This window comes from Oreochromis niloticus, linkage group LG3 (assembly GCF_001858045.2).
Source record: "Oreochromis niloticus isolate F11D_XX linkage group LG3, O_niloticus_UMD_NMBU, whole genome shotgun sequence".
NCBI lineage: Eukaryota > Metazoa > Chordata > Actinopteri > Cichliformes > Cichlidae > Oreochromis > Oreochromis niloticus.
In genome coordinates, this window is record NC_031967.2 from 15,706,044 (window position 1) to 15,722,524 (window position 16,481).

At 41.7% G+C, this 16,481-nt stretch overlaps 1 protein-coding gene across 4 annotated transcripts in view; it reads right to left on the minus strand.

The window, feature by feature from the left end:
• Window positions 1–307: 307 nt before the first annotated feature.
• Window positions 308–16,481, minus strand: part of LOC100700959 (phospholipid scramblase 2) — a 59,932-nt gene continuing 43,758 nt past the window's right edge. The window contains exons 1-8 of one of the 4 annotated variants that reach the window (XM_025905715.1): window positions 16,016–16,252; window positions 15,639–15,751; window positions 14,925–14,999; window positions 5,878–6,152; window positions 4,530–4,563; window positions 4,120–4,340; window positions 2,275–2,436; window positions 308–918 (exon numbers count right to left, since the gene is read on the minus strand). In XM_025905715.1, the coding sequence (XP_025761500.1) occupies window positions 730–918; window positions 2,275–2,436; window positions 4,120–4,340; window positions 4,530–4,563; window positions 5,878–6,117 (846 nt within the window). In that variant the 5' untranslated portion in view covers window positions 6,118–6,152; window positions 14,925–14,999; window positions 15,639–15,751; window positions 16,016–16,252 and the 3' untranslated portion in view covers window positions 308–729. Of the gene's footprint in view, window positions 919–2,274; window positions 2,437–4,119; window positions 4,341–4,529; window positions 4,564–5,877; window positions 6,153–14,692; window positions 14,755–14,924; window positions 15,000–15,594; window positions 15,752–16,015; window positions 16,253–16,481 lie in introns of those variants that run through there. The other 3 variants (XM_019355719.2, XM_019355720.2, XM_025905712.1) reach the window with 3 other exon arrangements.

Below are 16,481 nucleotides of genomic sequence, written 5' to 3' on the forward strand. Positions count from 1 at the left end.
GACCAGGCTGGTGCGTAAATATGCACATTTGTATATAGTTCATTGGTACTTTCACTCTGGGATTCAGTTGCACTGTCTCCTCGCAGGGTGTCTTACAGAGTTACCCTGTACATAGTGAATATGTAACGCAGTGGAGAGATAGTCTCTCACTCAGAGAACCAAGGTTACAATGTAACCGTACAATCTCTTCATAAAGCTCGAGCAAGCACATAAAATTACTAATAATAAAAGACAAACTGGTGGTGACAAAAAAAGAAAAAGAAATGAAATGTGAACACAAGTGTAGCAAAAAGCAAATTCAAAAGGATGCATGTACAAACCCGTTTCTAAGTTTAATTTTCTTTGGTAGTGTAAAGTGTTTGCTATGAATACAGTGATGTGCTTAAAAAGAGATGAAACATCTACAGACTGTAAAGAAACACTGAAAACTTCATTTCAGTTTTTGCATTTGGAGAGATTTCCAGCATTAAATCTAATCAAGATTTTATTCTCTCACAACGAGTTGTATGTGTATATAAACAGATTCTGGGACTGGTAACAAAATGAACAAAAAATTTTTACATGTTAAATAACAGGAAATCCCCCCCAACATTCCCTGTTTCCTCTGTTATGAAAACACATTGCTGCGCTGGTTGGCCTCTCCAACTTTCTCAAAGAACATGAAATCCTGCAAAGCAATGTCAAAAGTATTACATTTTTTTATTCAGCAACAAGCCACATATGTCAAAATCAACAATGTTCATCTAGATCGTGAGGAACGAGGAAGCAGGCGCCCATCAGCACAGCTTTCATCTTCACGTCCAAGTCCAGCGGGAACTGGATGCCAAAATTATCCGTGTCAGAGAAGGCTTCCTTCAGAAGGCCGCTCCACTGCCTGCTGATGCGACCAATGGGTGTGTCGCCATCTTTCCCCTTCAGCTGAACAACAATAAGAATACCAGCGTTCGTCAGCCACAATTGCTTTCTTAAATGCTCAAAACTGTTAACATTGCTGCTGATTTGTTTAAATTTGTTTTGCCTTCTTGCTGAGAAATAGGAGCTTAACATGCAGTTAGCTCACCAGGAGATAAACCAGCTTTTTTGGTTCTGTATGAAAGGTAACAAAATCAGACCACCAGCACCACTAAGGATCATTCCCTTGGTGTCGAAATAATGGGAAAAATTAGTTTCCATGAATTAGTGTTGGAAAAGTAACTGTAACTGTGTTGGAAAAGTGGGAGAAAATACTGACAAGCAAGTTCACCAACAAACAAAAAGATGACATAATAGAGAAAATCTCAAACGCAACGATTGTGGAAACAGATGACAAAAGTCGAGCTCTGCTGCAATCCTGGCAGATCAGCTGACCTGATCTGCTTTTTAAGCTGCTTTAGCCTGCCTACAATTGCAATTCACCTGCAAGCTGCTTTGCAACCAACCTCCACCAAAGCTCCTGTTTTTATAATTATTAACTGCCCAGTCTATTCTGTATGAAGGTGTTGCTGCTGTTCTCCCCACCTCTGCATTTTTCACATATACACATAGCAGGGTGAAAAAGTAATGACGGAAAAATGTGCATTCCCTCACAAGTTGTTAGGTTGGTTGCTGGAGGTTGATGGTAGTTAGTGTGAAATCAATTGCTAGAGGACAGTCGTTGACCAACCACTTGCATATTCCCTGATCGTATTTGCTGCAGTGCTAAGGGACAACTTTTACTTTGAAGGTGAGCAGTCTCCATTTCTGTTTTACATCACACGTTTTCAAGTTTTACTATCTCTGGGCTAGTAGTTAGAGAGTGTTTGCCGACGAGTCTTTCATGCAACTGCAACAAACTAAATAATTACAGGAAGATGGTGCAGCACCCCTCCTGCGACTAATCACAACTAGCGTCAGCCACCAACCTCCAACAACCACTCGAAATTTTGTCCTTGCAGCCAGTAGTTGTATCATGTCAACTCTCAAGTAATGTGTGCAGGATGTCATGTGGGAAACCTGAAAGTGAGACTAATGGGAGCATTTAATTTTTTCAGGGCACAGGCTGAATAGTAGCCTGACTTCGAGGTGTACATTCATATTTTAGGGACAGATAAGAGTCGCATCAACCTTTTCATTACACTCTACAATGAAGTGAATAGAAAGTGTTTTCCAAAACTATCAACTATTCCTTTGAGTTTATTAAAAACATCATCAACATCTCTGCGACTGCCACCAATCTGTAACAAATCACTGTTGGCTGATGGATGAAATCTACTTAAAGTTCAGTTTCCCCCACAAACAAAGATCCTCTGAGCTCACCTCAAAGTTGAGATCTTCACAGCAGTTGCAGGCAAAGTAGGGCCCCTCCAGTCTCATGAGTGTCTCCTTGTTTGCTCCCTGGATGGAAAACGTTGGCAGGAAAGGGTGCCAGTCCTGTTTGACGTACCCTATGGTGGTCCCCGGTGGAGCCTGGACCTCCATCTGTTGGTCACATAGTTAGTTAGACACATAGTGGCTCTGCACAAAATTAGAAAGCTATTTCACAGAGCTTAGTTTGCTCTCTTTCCTGGACACTGACAGCTATAAATAAAACGTCAGACGGTTGCACAGTGTCACGCTGGACAGCAGGAATGATAAGTGAGGCTGACTGCTTGATTGTTAAACCATATAAACAAAGGGAATGCATCTCACATGGTTCCTCTCTGAGTAAACAGAGAGCTGCAGTATGAGTGAATATCTGCTTGGATTCGTGCCAGTGGGAACGGGCGAAGAGAAAAAGGTCTCAGTGGACGGATGGCAAAGGATCAGGGTTTCTAGGAGATAGTTTGGACAGACAAAGGGTCATTCATGGTCTTAACAAACCCCTGCCTGAGCAGAGTGGCACACAAAGGTACTGAAACACCAGTCAGCAGCAACCACTCGGCAACAGTAACTCAAGACAAAGAGAGGAAAGGTAAAAGTATGAGCCGCTGGCACTGCGAGGCTGCAGGTTGTTATGAAGAACTAAGAACTGATAGGCCTCTGTAAGGTTTTCTTCCAGTCCGGCTCCAAGTAGCAGTATCAAATATCAGTTATATGCACTATAACATGCACTACAAAAAGTAAAAAAATAAAATATCACATGGCACACCTAAAGGGAGTGCACAGAAGAAGGTGCTAAACACACTGACAATTTAATAACCAAAGTCTGTTGATAATAAATTTGAATTTGATGTTCTAAACAGGCCGTAGAACAGTGTATGATGGGTGATCAGAGAGCTCTTGAATCAAAAGCCTTCCCTGATTCTAAGTTTGGCCTTAACACCATCTTCTTGAGCATACCTGGATGGACCACGGTTAGTAGCTGTTAATATTTTGATTGCTCTCTGGAAGCCTCGTTATAAGTGCTTACATTGTGCACTGATGATGATACATGCAGGGTCTGCAGCGACTATCAATGCAGAGAACATTAATATGCATGCAGTTGTTTCCAGCACAGAGCACACTGATAACTCAGAGCAATTTCTTTGGTCACCTGGACCAATCAGCAGTAAATCATCCCACTTCCCACCCCGAACAAAAATTATTTTAAAAATCAAATTTTCACTATTTTGACACACTGGAGGAGATCCAGCAGGGTTTAAAGATGCAGGAAAATCAGATTTGTATAGCAGTTCCACTAAAAACATTTCTGATAAGTAGAAGTAAATCCTGAACAGCAGATGAGCTGTCATGAGTGTAAGCCTCACAGAATAAACTACAGAGCACGTTTCTCTTAAAATCTTCAGATTTTTCTTTTAATTTCTGCATTACATAAAAAAATGTCATTTATTTGTCTTTATCTGATCTAACTTTTGCATCTATCTTTATTTAATCAAAAAAGTGGTTAGTTATGTCTTATAACATAAACTATGAACCGAGTGCTACAGAAAGTAAAGAGTTTATTCTTCCCTATCAGAGTCTCTTCAGATATTTACTATAGCTAAACATTAACCAGCACATCTAGGTCAAATACAATAATCCAGATATGATGGATGAGTACTCAGATTTCACACCGAAAATGCTTTTGACCGGGAACAGTATTGGTCTAGGTGTGGTAAATGAACGTAATATGACTCCATTAACCTCTTTCAACACTTGCCAAGTCACTTCTACTCAAACACAGAAACATTAGAGTGGACAGACCTCTTGCAGGCAGCAGGGACAGCAGCAGGAGACGCAGCGGAAAGGCCTGATGAGACGGATGACCTCCCTGTCCATGTTGTCTTTGATTGTCATGTCAAAGCTGCGCAGAGAGCCACAACAGTTCCTGGTGCAGCAGTCACTCTTCTCTTTGGCATTGTAGATCTTTTGACCCAGAATGTTTTTTATTTCATACTGTCTGTTTTTCTCAAAACCGATGAATGCTTGGCGTGGTTGGGAGAAGAGAAGGGAAAACAGTGAGCAATGAAGTAACGATAAGTAAGGAATTTCAAGGGCAGACATCATTTTTCTTCCATTCGTATTTATCTTGAGAGGCTTTAAACCTCACACACAGCTGCTTATGAGCTGATGAAGGATTAAATATTCTGTGTTGAACAAGATGCGCGCCTCACCTTCGACATTCTGATGGATCAGGATCTGGTCAATCTAAAACCAAAGGAGAGAAAGCAAACTGAAAATGAGGCAACTCTGTGGCACATCCTGCAGTTTGAAAGTGTCTTCTTTATAAGAACAATTAAAAGCACATATCAGGCATTCACAATGCAAAAGACCTTCCCAGATAAACATTCATTCTTTAACGTCTTGATGCATTCTCAATCATCCAGGAAAGTAAATCTCCAAAAGTTGATTCTGTTCATCTGGACGTAGCGTTTTGTGGGAGAAACGTTTCGTCACTCATCCAAGTGACTTCTTCAGTCTCAGCTGACTGCAGTCTTCCCCAATCTTATAAACAGTACATTTGCATAACGACTGAAACCAGCCCACTGAAGGAACAATGGGCTGTGAGGTCAGTTCCTTAATCATAATTATGCAAATTCTCATGACCATTGATCAACAACCACTGACCAAAACCCACTGATCAAAGACCACTGATCAATTGCCATGAGTACCATTCACAGAGAGTTGGGGAATGGCTGCAATCAGTGATTGTTGATCAATGGTCATGAGAATTTGCATAATTATGATTAAGGAACTGACCTCACAGCCCATTGTTCCTTCAGTGGGCTGGTTTCAGTCGTTATGCAAATGTACTGTTTATAAGATTGGGGAAGACTGCAGTCAGCTGAGACTGAAGAAGTCACTTGGATGAGTGATGAAACGTTTCTCCCACAAAACGCTACGTCCAGATGAACAGAATCAACTTTTGGAGATTCATTCTTTAAGCCACAGAGTATTTCAGCTCCATCAGACTCTGTTAGTTAAACAAAAGTTAAACAAAAATACCTTCTTTTTCTTTGTCTGGAAAGCCAATCAAGCACTAACGTGTATAAAATGGGAGGTGTTTCCTTTAATATCTGCACAAAGAAATCCCATAGAAGGATTTTTTAAGAGAACAATGTCGAATGTGATCTTTAACAGGGTTCAAAAGGCCAACGGGAAAGACCTCACCTATTGTTTTTAAAAGGAAACTGACGTCACAAATTTCCAAATCCAAAATGAGAGTAATGACCACCAGAAAGTGCAGCAAACTACAAGTCTTTCAATGATGAGCCAATAACAGAACTAGAAACCGCTACTTTAACTCACTACAGTCTTAAACGTGTGACCTTTTCTCTTACAACAGATCGAGGAACTGTATCAGGTTACGCCCACGGCCAGCAGCTTTTCAGGTTCATACAAAATCATACAAAAGAGTGCATTCAGATCATAATTGTGACTCCAAAAGCTGCTGGACAGGACGGCGTATAAAAGAAAACAAAAAAAAAAAAACTGTGGTGCTTTAACCTATCTCTGCCCTACCTGTGTGAGGTACTCGAGTCCAGGTGGGACACCAACGGCGACTGCTGGAACTCCAGGAGCTGGGGAGATCCCTCCTGGTGGGCCACCGTATTCAGGGCCTGGAGCTGGCCCTACGGGTCCTGGCTGGTACATGACCGCAGGTTGTCCTGAATAGCCCATGATGAAGCCCGGTGTGGGGGCTTGACTGGGGTGTCCATATCCAGGAGGAACTGGATAGGGTCCTCCGCCGGGCTGAGACATGGGATAGGGTGGCTGGTTTGGAGCACCTGGGTAAACTGGAGGGAAATCTTTTCAGATATACAGACAGTTTGATTTGACTGAATTTGAATATATGAGCTCAGTTGTTGCTGTAAAAACTTGAGAAAGTAGATCTCAATTTTTACCATGGCACAAATGAGAAATACAAGGGAAAAAGCCATACAATGTAAGAGAGCACAAAAAACTCAAACAAACCATCAACTCTGAGTATGAATGAGAATATAAATATACACTGTAGCATCCCTGGCTGAATGATGGTCTCTTATACTGATGCTTCACAGAGGTTTTATTGGAAAAGTTTTTATTGAAACATTCAGTGAAGACACCGTAAGAGCTAGGAGCAAAACAAAACCAACAATATTAATACCATAACATCAAAAGAAACAAATTTCTCCTGCTCACATATAGCATATACATTAATATTTACATCACTCAATTCATTATATCACCTCACTAACTTACAACTACACATAAAGGTCACGGTCAAGGTTAACAACACATTAACTCTATTAAACGACATTTTGATTGCACGTAACTTATTCCGTTAAAGGAAACATTAACAAACCTTGTACCACTGTCAGCTACTAATTGGCAAAGGAAACGTACATATTTTTCACTTTAAGGCACACTATTTATTGTATCCTAAAACAAACGTTACTAACAAGCCCTTTAATGGTTTTGCGCCAGTTTCCTGTTTCAAAATAAAAGCATGGATTTCAAAATAAAACCGGAGTACCTTTAAAACAAACGTAAAAAATTTTACCAAATTTAAAGGTCATTTACACTCCCACCAAATCATGAATGTTTTAACAAAAGGGAGAACCATAACACGAATGATTTTTAAAAACAAATGACCTTAACCACAAGGCCTTTTACATAACGAAAATAAAGATTTATCCATGCATGAGCCCGCAGGTAATGTCCACAAGTCTTCATACAATAAAGGATATAGTCGTTGTCTTAGACAGCCTCTAAAAGCAAGATCAGTTTCTGAATGGGCCGTTCAACAATAGATGGGTTGCCAGAACATTGACCCTCCCTTTTCATTTTCTGGTCTCCAAGACGAATTTTAACTTTCCTCACAAGTCCATCTTTATCAGCGACTGTTTCTTCAACTCTGGCTAATCTCCATTCGTTCCGTGGCAGATCATCCATCCTTTCGATGACTATGTCACCAACTTTCAGATTCCTTCTAGAAATATGCCAACGTTGTCTAGTGGCAATATTAGAGAGATACTCTCTTCTCCAGCGGTTCCAGAATTGCTCTGCTAGATACTGGATATGACGCCATCTCTTACGAGCATACATGTCTTCTCTGATGAACATCCCCGGAGGTGGTAAGGCTCCAGTGGGTTTCATAGTGAGTAGGTGATTAGGAGTCAGCGGTTCTGGACCATTTGGATCATTCGGGTTATCCACAGTGAGTGGACGGCTGTTCACAATAGACATTGCCTCGTAAAACAATGTCCTCAAACAGGCATCATCTAATCTTCCAGGTGAGAGTGAAAGAGTGGACCGAAGTACATTTCTTACTGTTCTGATCTGTCTCTCCCAGACACCTCCAACATGGCTTGAATGGGGAGCATTCATAATGAAGTCGCACTGCCTCTCAGCCAAGAATGCAGTCAGACGACTGACATCCATTTGTTTCAGCGCATTATACATGTCATTCTTAGCTCCAACAAAATTGCTTCCTTGGTCACATCTTATTTGTCGTACTGCTCCTCTTATGGAAACAAAACATCGGAGGCCATTAATGAAGGCATCTGCTGACATATCATTCACCATTTCAATGTGAATTGCTCTACAACAAAGGCATGTGAAAAGCAGACCATAACGTTTATTCACCTTACGCCCTTGCTTTGTAAAAAATGGCCCAAAACAGTCCATTCCGCAATAAGTGAAAGGTGGAGATGGATCCACCCGCTCAGATGGCAGGTCTGCCATTCGATGCTCCTCCACTGATCCCCTGAGTTTCCTGCATTTGACACACTGATGCACATAAGATGCAACAGCTCTGTTCATTCCTGGGATCCAGTATCCATTTGATCTGATCTCGTTGATGGTTATACCCCTTCCTTGGTGTTTAACCTGTTCATGATGATGAGCTATTATCATCCTCGTTATGTGGTGGTCCTTTGGAATGATCATTGGATGTTTCTGAGAGGCAGGGAGACATGCATTTTTCAGTCTTCCTCCCACCTTGAGGATTTCATCTTTGTCAAGAAAGGCATCCAATCGAAACAGTTTACTCTGGTGTGAAAGTTGTAAGCCATTACTAAGTAGCTGGATCTCATCTGGATACACTCCTCTCTGTAAATCTCTTATAATGATGCGCTGTGCATCCTCTCGCTCCTGAACTGTGCTGTGACTTGTTGACTTGTCACTCTTGGCTCGGCGAAGAAGTCGTGCAACAGCTTGTTTGACCTTACACCATGAAGAAAACTTTGACAAGCGGTCTGAAAGAGTCACTTGTTCTGCAGACTCCAAATTTAGTGCTTGAACCCTTTTAACTTCAGGGTCCCCAACTGGGATTTCTGGGATTACCTCTACCTCTGGTGATACCTCTTTCTCCCATAAGAACTTGGATCCAGTAAACCAGTTCGATGTCAGAAGCTTGCTTGCACTAGAACCTCTTGATGCAAGGTCTGCAGGATTCTTGTTAGTAGAAACATATCGCCACTGCTGAGGAGTTGTACTGAGATGTATTTTCTGAATCCTATTTGATACAAATGTGTGGAAGCGACGTGCCTCGTTGTTAATGTACCCCAGTACAACCTTGGAGTCTGTCCAGAGGTATTCATCAATCCCTGAAATTCCCCGTTCTTCCTTTAGAGTATTGCTTGCTGCAACTGATACAACAGCAGCAGTCAGTTCTAAACTGGGGATGGTCACAGCTTTGATTGGAGCAACTCTGGACTTTGCCATAATCAGAGCACAATGAACAGTTCCATTTTCATTCACATGTCTCAAATATCAGCACTGGCCATAACCATACGTCCTTGCATCAGAGAAGTGATGTAGCTCTCTCTTTGTGACCTTTCCAAAGTCAGCTGGTACATAGCATCGGGGTATGGTGATTTTATCCAAATTTGCCAGATCACTCTTCCAGGATCTCCAGACTGGTTGCAGTTTACTGATGAGTGGGTCATCCCAACCTGTACCATGCCTACACATTTCTTGAAGAACCCTTTTCCCAGTTAGCAGGAAAGGAGCAATAAGCCCAAGTGGGTCGTAAAGAGAGGCAACAGTGGATAGTATACCACGGCTGGTTTCTGGTTGGTCCTTCAAACGGGTATGGAACCTGAAACTGTCTGACTCAATGTGCCAGTGGATTCCTAAGGCTCTTTCCAGCGATGAATCACTAAAGGCAAGATCAAGAGCCTTTACTTCAGTGGCACGCTCAGATGGTGCTATACTCTCAAGCACCTTTGCATTGTTACACACAAATTTGTGTAGTCGCAGACCACCCATAGCACAGAGCCTTTGCGCTTCTTTTGCGAGCTGAATAGCCTCATCTACATCTGCTATGCTTGTGACACCATCATCCACATAGAAGTCCCTCATAATGAATTGGGAGCCCAGAGGAAACAGGCTCTCGTTCTCCTTAGCGAGATGTTTCAACCCATAGTTGGCACATCCCGGTGAAGATGCAGCACCAAAAAGGTGAACTTTCATACGGAATTCCTGCGGCTCCACACTGAAGTTTCCATCCTTCCACCACAGGAAACGTAGGTAGTCTCTATCCGCTTCGCGCACATGAAACTGATGAAACATCCTTTTGATGTCGCACATCAGAGCAACATGGTTCTGTCGAAATCTGATAAGAACACCAGTTTGAGTATTTGTCAAATCTGGGCCCGACAGGAGATGATCATTTAGGCAAGTTCCCTTGTACTTAGCCGAGCAATCAAAAAGCACTCTGAGCTTCTCTTGTTTTTTGGAATGATAAACTCCGTGGTGTGGAATATACCATGTTTCACCTTCCTTCTCTTCACAGAGAACTTCTTCAGCATCATTGTTTTTAATTACCTCATTCAAAAACGTTATGTAGTGAGTCTTGTAGTTCTTGTTGTTCAGCAGCTTTCGTTTGAGATGGTTGAGCCAGATGATAGCTAACTGCTTGTTGTTGGGAAGGTAGGGTCTCTCTTTAAAAGGGAGAGGTATCTCATAGTGACCATGGGCGTTCATGTAAATGCTTTCCTTTAGCATATTCAGGAAGAGGATGTCATCTTGAGACACTGTTCTGCTGTCCTTGCTGATGTCCTTAAAGTCAGACTCAAGTACTTTAATGGCATCGGATGGTGTCACTGGAGGAAGCTCTTTGACAGTTACTCTATGGCATATGTTGGCGACAGGAGGAGATTCAAGGTGAGGTGGTGAGCAGCCTATGATGCTCCATCCTAGGTCTGTGCGGCCTGTGAGCAGTTATAGCCTATTAGAAGACCAACTTCACAGTCTAAATGTGGCGGAATGTCATCTGCTATTGCTTTGAGATGATTCCAATGCCTCGCCGTTTCACTGGTAGGAATGTGCCTTCGATTCACTGAGATTGTGGAGGTATAGCCACGCACTCTGAGACCTGAGACTCTTTCACTGTGTGTTACTGTGTCCTTTCCGATCATGGCGGTTAGCTTTAGCCTTACAGGATAGGTCTTGGTTGTCAAGCTACGACTAACATCTTCATCAATAAACACAGTGTCACTCTGGGTGTCGAGCAGAGCATAGACAAGCCTTTCTATTCCTGGGTTGTTGGAAGAGGAAACCCAGACTGGCAAAATCATGGATGTAGTCGTAGATGTGTGCTCAGTCTCTGTATTGAGAGACAATGTCATAGCTGCTTCATCTGTGTTCTGATTAGGGGCTAACACAGGATTCATGTTGGAATATCTGTCGTCATGAAGGCAAGTTGGGTGTCGTCCCTTACAGATATCACATAAGTGTCTGTGGCGGCAGTCTTTAACATTATGGCCTGGTTTCAGACAACCATAGCAGAGTTTGTTTTCCCTTACATACTTTCTTTTCTCTTCCAGAGGCGTTCCTTTAAACTCTGGACAACTATGTAGGCGGTGTTTGTTATCATGACAGAACGTACAAGGGGGCTTTAAGCTTGTCTTGGATGGTACATTCTTCTCATTCTCTGTAAGTGTCTGTGTATGGAGAACAGTAGATTTATTTTTCCTTTCTTTCAGATGATGTTTCTCTGCAGGTAAGTCTGATAAACGTAATGCATGGAGGGAAGTTACTGGGTTACAGGCAATCTCTGCTTCTAATGACATGAAGTTGAGAAAGTCCTGAAAGGCTCGAAATTCCCGTCTGTCCTTCATAAACTGGGTCACCTTGCGGTTCCACCTTGAAGCTGCCCACTCAGGTAACTTTTGGACCAGCTTTTGGTTCTCTTCACAGTCATTCAGAATGTCCAGCCCTTTAATATGAGGCATGGCTTGCTGACATGCATGTAGGAAGTCGGCGAATGCTCTGAGTTGTTCTGCATCCTTTGAGTGGATCTTTGGCCAGCTAGCTAGTTTTTCTCTGAAAGCTCTCTGCAAGACGAATGGTTGACCGTACTTGCTATTAAGGCGATCCCATGCATCCTTATACGCTTCATCATCCTCCCTGTAAAAGATACCATCAAGTGTCTTTCGTGCAGGGCCTCCCACATATCTTCTCAAATAATGCAGTTTGTCAGCTGAACATATGTTCCTTTTATCTATGAGGGATATGAATGAAGATTTCCATTCAATGAACTGGATTGGGTCGCCGGTGAATACAGGTGGCTCTGGCATTGGAAGTCTGTTCATGGCTATGCTGTCTTGTACTGCTTGAGCTAAGTGGGACACATCTGTCTGTGGAGGTGAAGCTGGAAATCTTGTGAGATGCTGAACTGGGGCCGGAGACACAGCTTGATGTGGGTGCATATGTTCCTGGTTCCTTAGTTTGCTGTTAGCAGAGCACAAGCTGCCCTCCTGCATTACTTCTTGGTTGTAAATTGACAATCTTGCTCGTGCTGCTCTTATATCCTTTTCAGCTCTTAGTCTTTCTAGTTCATGTTTTTGAGCTTCAAGATCCCTTTTCTGTTGCTCTACTAAGAGCTGGATCCTTTCTTTTTGTTTTCCTTCCGCCAATAACAACTCATATTCCGCTTCCTTTGCTGCTAATTCTGCTGCAGCATCTGCTCTTTTTACTGCGACAATGGAGTCTATAGTGTGTTGACTTGGAGGTGAAACTGTGGATCCATATATGGAATGAGCATAGTCTCTGTTAAGGAGCTCACGAAGGCGTTCTTTGACTGCTTCACTATCATAGTCTTCGTCTAAGCCTGATATTCTTTCATATGCAATTTTAATAATGTCCTTTGTTACGGCCTCACATGCATCAACACGACGTCTCGTTTCACTGGATGGTGTGAGGTGATCTCTGATTTGTACATAAATGTCTGTAACATCATTCATGTATTTCTCTAAGATATCAATGAGAGCTGCGATTTCACTCTCTGGAATGTCTAGCTTTAGCTGATGTCTTGCCTTACGTGCCTGGATCTTCCACTGATCATAAAGGTGCATGAGCCGCTTCTCCTTTTTGTGTGCCTCCTCTCTCTGAAATGCAAGCATCTTCTCCGTGGGATTTCTTGGGCGATCAGATCTGCGAAGTTCCTCATCCTTGCTTGCTTGACAGATGTCCTTTATCTGATCTGAGCCTTCTGCTTCTGCAGTTAATATCTGAGATGCTTCCATTTTGAGCGAGTGTCACATTTAGACCATCACCATGAATCCCTCTTCTCTCATCATAGACTTTGGCAGTCAGGTGAAACTCGTGAGGCTGAAGCTCTTACTGTAGCATCCCTGGCTGAATGATGGTCTCTTATACTGATGCTTCACAGAGGTTTTATTGGAAAAGTTTTTATTGAAACATTCAGTGAAGACACCCATAGCTGGACTGGCCATCGGGCATACTGGGCATTTGCCCGGTGGGCCGATGGTGATTTTTCGTTTTTATGTTGTTGTTTTTTTGTTTTTTGTTTTTTCCTGTAACGGTATAAACACTGAAAGGTGGTGGATTGGCCAGATGCTGGGAGATGTGTAAAAATAACTCAATTGTTTGGTGGTGGCTATTGCAGAGCTTCCACAGATTCAGTAATATTAGCAAGTGGTGGAGGCCAGCAGATGCAAAACGCTGGCAGGTGGATGACAGAAACGCAGAAGGAGCAGAGACCTGAGGCGGTGAACTGAACTTCAGGTAAGAAGTTATGACCTGCAGTCTATCTGGGTCAGATATAAACCAAGTTTAGGTGGAGTTTATTTTCGTTGTGCTGACTTTTTACAGTCAGTTACAATAACTCGTACTGCTTACTAGCTAGCATGACGGAGTTTATATACTGCTGGGCAGGTGCTATGATATTATTGATGTTGAACTTGTTTTATTTTATTTTATTTATAAGGTTAGTTATTAGAGTCTCCAACCGTCCTGTAAAAAACGGAATCTTCTCGTATTCAGAGTAAATATTGCGTGTTTTGTACTGAGGTGAAAAGGAACACAGTTTGTCCCAGACTTCAGCTACAATGAAAAAGACACAAAGCTGGAATTATTCTGTGTCTTTGCTGCACAGCTGCCTCTTCTTCTCCCATTCTCTCCCCCTCCCTCTCCTGTTTCTACTTCAATCATGAAACTGATCAATGATCAGCTGATCGGCTTTTCTCTCTTGTTTATTTATCGCCCACTTTGCGTCAGAAACAGGAAACTGGATGTCGCGCTAAACAACAGCAGCACATTTAAGCTTAAACAGCTGTTGTTAGAATTTATTTAATATTAGTTTCTAGTATCAGCTGATGTTTGCTGGAGCCACAGCTGTAAAAGCTGCTGGTCATGATATCGGTTTGGATATCTGGTGAGAGGGAAACATGCAGATGAAACCAGGAGATGTCCTTACTGAATCATCAGAGCTGAACAGGTGATGGAGAAACAGGTTTACCTTTTAGGTGACATGAATGGGTTGAAGGGAAGTTATGAACTGTTTCTGAGAGACAAATAACACCAGGATCCTTTTCTATGTAGCTGACAGCTGGTAACTGTGCAGGGGCGGGTCTAGCAAAGTGTTGCCAGGGGGCCAGGTAGGGCATTAACAGGGAGAGGGGGGCACAAAGAAATACTTTTCTTTCTTATTCTCATTTAAAATGTCTCGCTTTTAACAAAAAATTATCTGAATCTTACAACAAACATTTTCATCTGATGTAAAATATATAGAAATCCATTATTGTACATAGTAATTTTTTTAGGGTCCCATCATAATTTCTTCAGAAGTAGCTAAGTACTGTATATGATGCCAGTATTTTCCCACATTTTCTAGATTCTGTACCAGTACTGTGTGTAAAATGCCATCAAAAAGTCAATTAAGTTTTATTCTTTCTCACCTGTCTTTCTGTCTCCTTTCACTTTTTAAAGGTTGCCATGTTAGAAAAAATATTTTGCCCTGCCATGCTGTTTATTGATGTGGCAAATGAATGGTTTATGAAAATATATCTAAATCTGTCATCAGTAATCAGTAATGATCATGTCTCACCTCTAGTCTTCTCTGTCTTAATTTCAGGTTTTCACCATGTGTTGTAGATAGTTCAGGAGGTTAACTCGACCAAGCAGTCTACTTTCGGGTACTGTTTAGAATACCAGAATAGGGAGGATGGTGTAGGTTTAAGTTTATTAGACTGATACATATATACCAACAAGACAGTGTACATCACTGTGACAACAGTGTTTGTTTTCATTCAAAGGATTTATGGTTTTTCCTATAATACCTGGTGGGCCGGTCTCTAGTCAAAATGCCCGGGCCGATTTTTTGTCCCAGTCCAGCCCTGAAGACACCGTAAGAGCTAGGAGCAAAACAAAACCAACAATATTAATACCATAACATCAAAAGAAACAAATTTCTCCTGCTCACATATAGCATATACATCAAATTTACATCACTCAATTCATTATATCACCTCACTAACTTACAACTACACATAAAGGTCACGGTCAAGGTTAACAACACATTAACTCTATTAAACGACATTTTGATTGCACGTAACTTGTTCCGTTAAAGGAAACATTAACTAACCTTGTGCCACTGTCAACCAGGTACTAATTGGCAAAGGAAACGTACATATTTTTCACTTTAAGGCACACTATTTATTGTATCCTAAAACAAACGTTACTAACAAGCCCTTTAATGGTTTTGCGCCAGTTTCCTGTTTCAAAATAAAAGCATGGATTTCAAAATAAAACCGAAGTACCTTTAAAACAAACGTAAAATTTTTTACCAAATTTAAAGGTCATTTACATACACACATTAAAATTACGCTAAAAATTACGATTATAAATATGTATATATATATATATATATACATACATATATATATATACACACACACATATATATACACACACATATATATATATATACATATACATAAACACTCTTACTTCTTAATATTTTCTTCCAAAGAAAACAGGAAAACAAAAGTCACCATAAATGTGAAATCTTGTCACTTAACAGGAGCAGACACGGTGAAGAGCTTTTCTGGGTGGAGGAAGAAAAAGGTCAAACTTCCCGATGCAATCCCACGGTTTCTATGGGAAACTAAAAGGATACAGGGAAGAAGAAGAGAAAAAAGAGGAGGGGTGGGTGTAACAGAAAAAAGCTTCTTCAGTTCTAAGAGCAAATCTTGGACTCCCCACTATTTCCTCTTAGAAATGATGAAGCTTCTCAGATGAGGTGAAACATCTTCAAGAAATTTAAAGAAGTCCAGATGCTTTTCTTTCCAAGCTCCTTAGACTAAGAAAAAAAAACACTCGAGCACTGATAAGGTGAGGAACAGCACACACTCACACAAAAATATCTCACCTCTCTGGCTGTTTCCCCTGAAGTGAAAGCGACAAGAAATGAAACTTAAGTGGGGGAAAACAGAGGTTTGCTGTCATCTTCCTCTAACCCGTTAGCTGCAGCTCTGCTGTTAGCCTCTCATGCTTTCACTTCTCTGTAGTCTCCTCCCCCTTTCCAGGATGTTAAGGCTAAGGCTTTGGTGGGTCATTGAGCTGTAAAAATGAGGGGTTTTGTGCACTGGGCAGAAAGAGGAGACTGATGTTACCAGGGACGTTTAAACTTGTTAAGGCTGGCTGCAGCTGCGGGAGGAAGTCAAGAAGGAGGGGTGCGATCTGTGAAACACTGGGGCAGCTTCGACCACCAGGTGGCGCCAAAATGCCAGAAATCACAGCCACCTCCTCCTGCTCCTCCTCAGGAACCACAAAGACTACAGTAAATACACATAGAGTGTACTGTGACACTTTTTGATTATACAACGCTGAAGTTA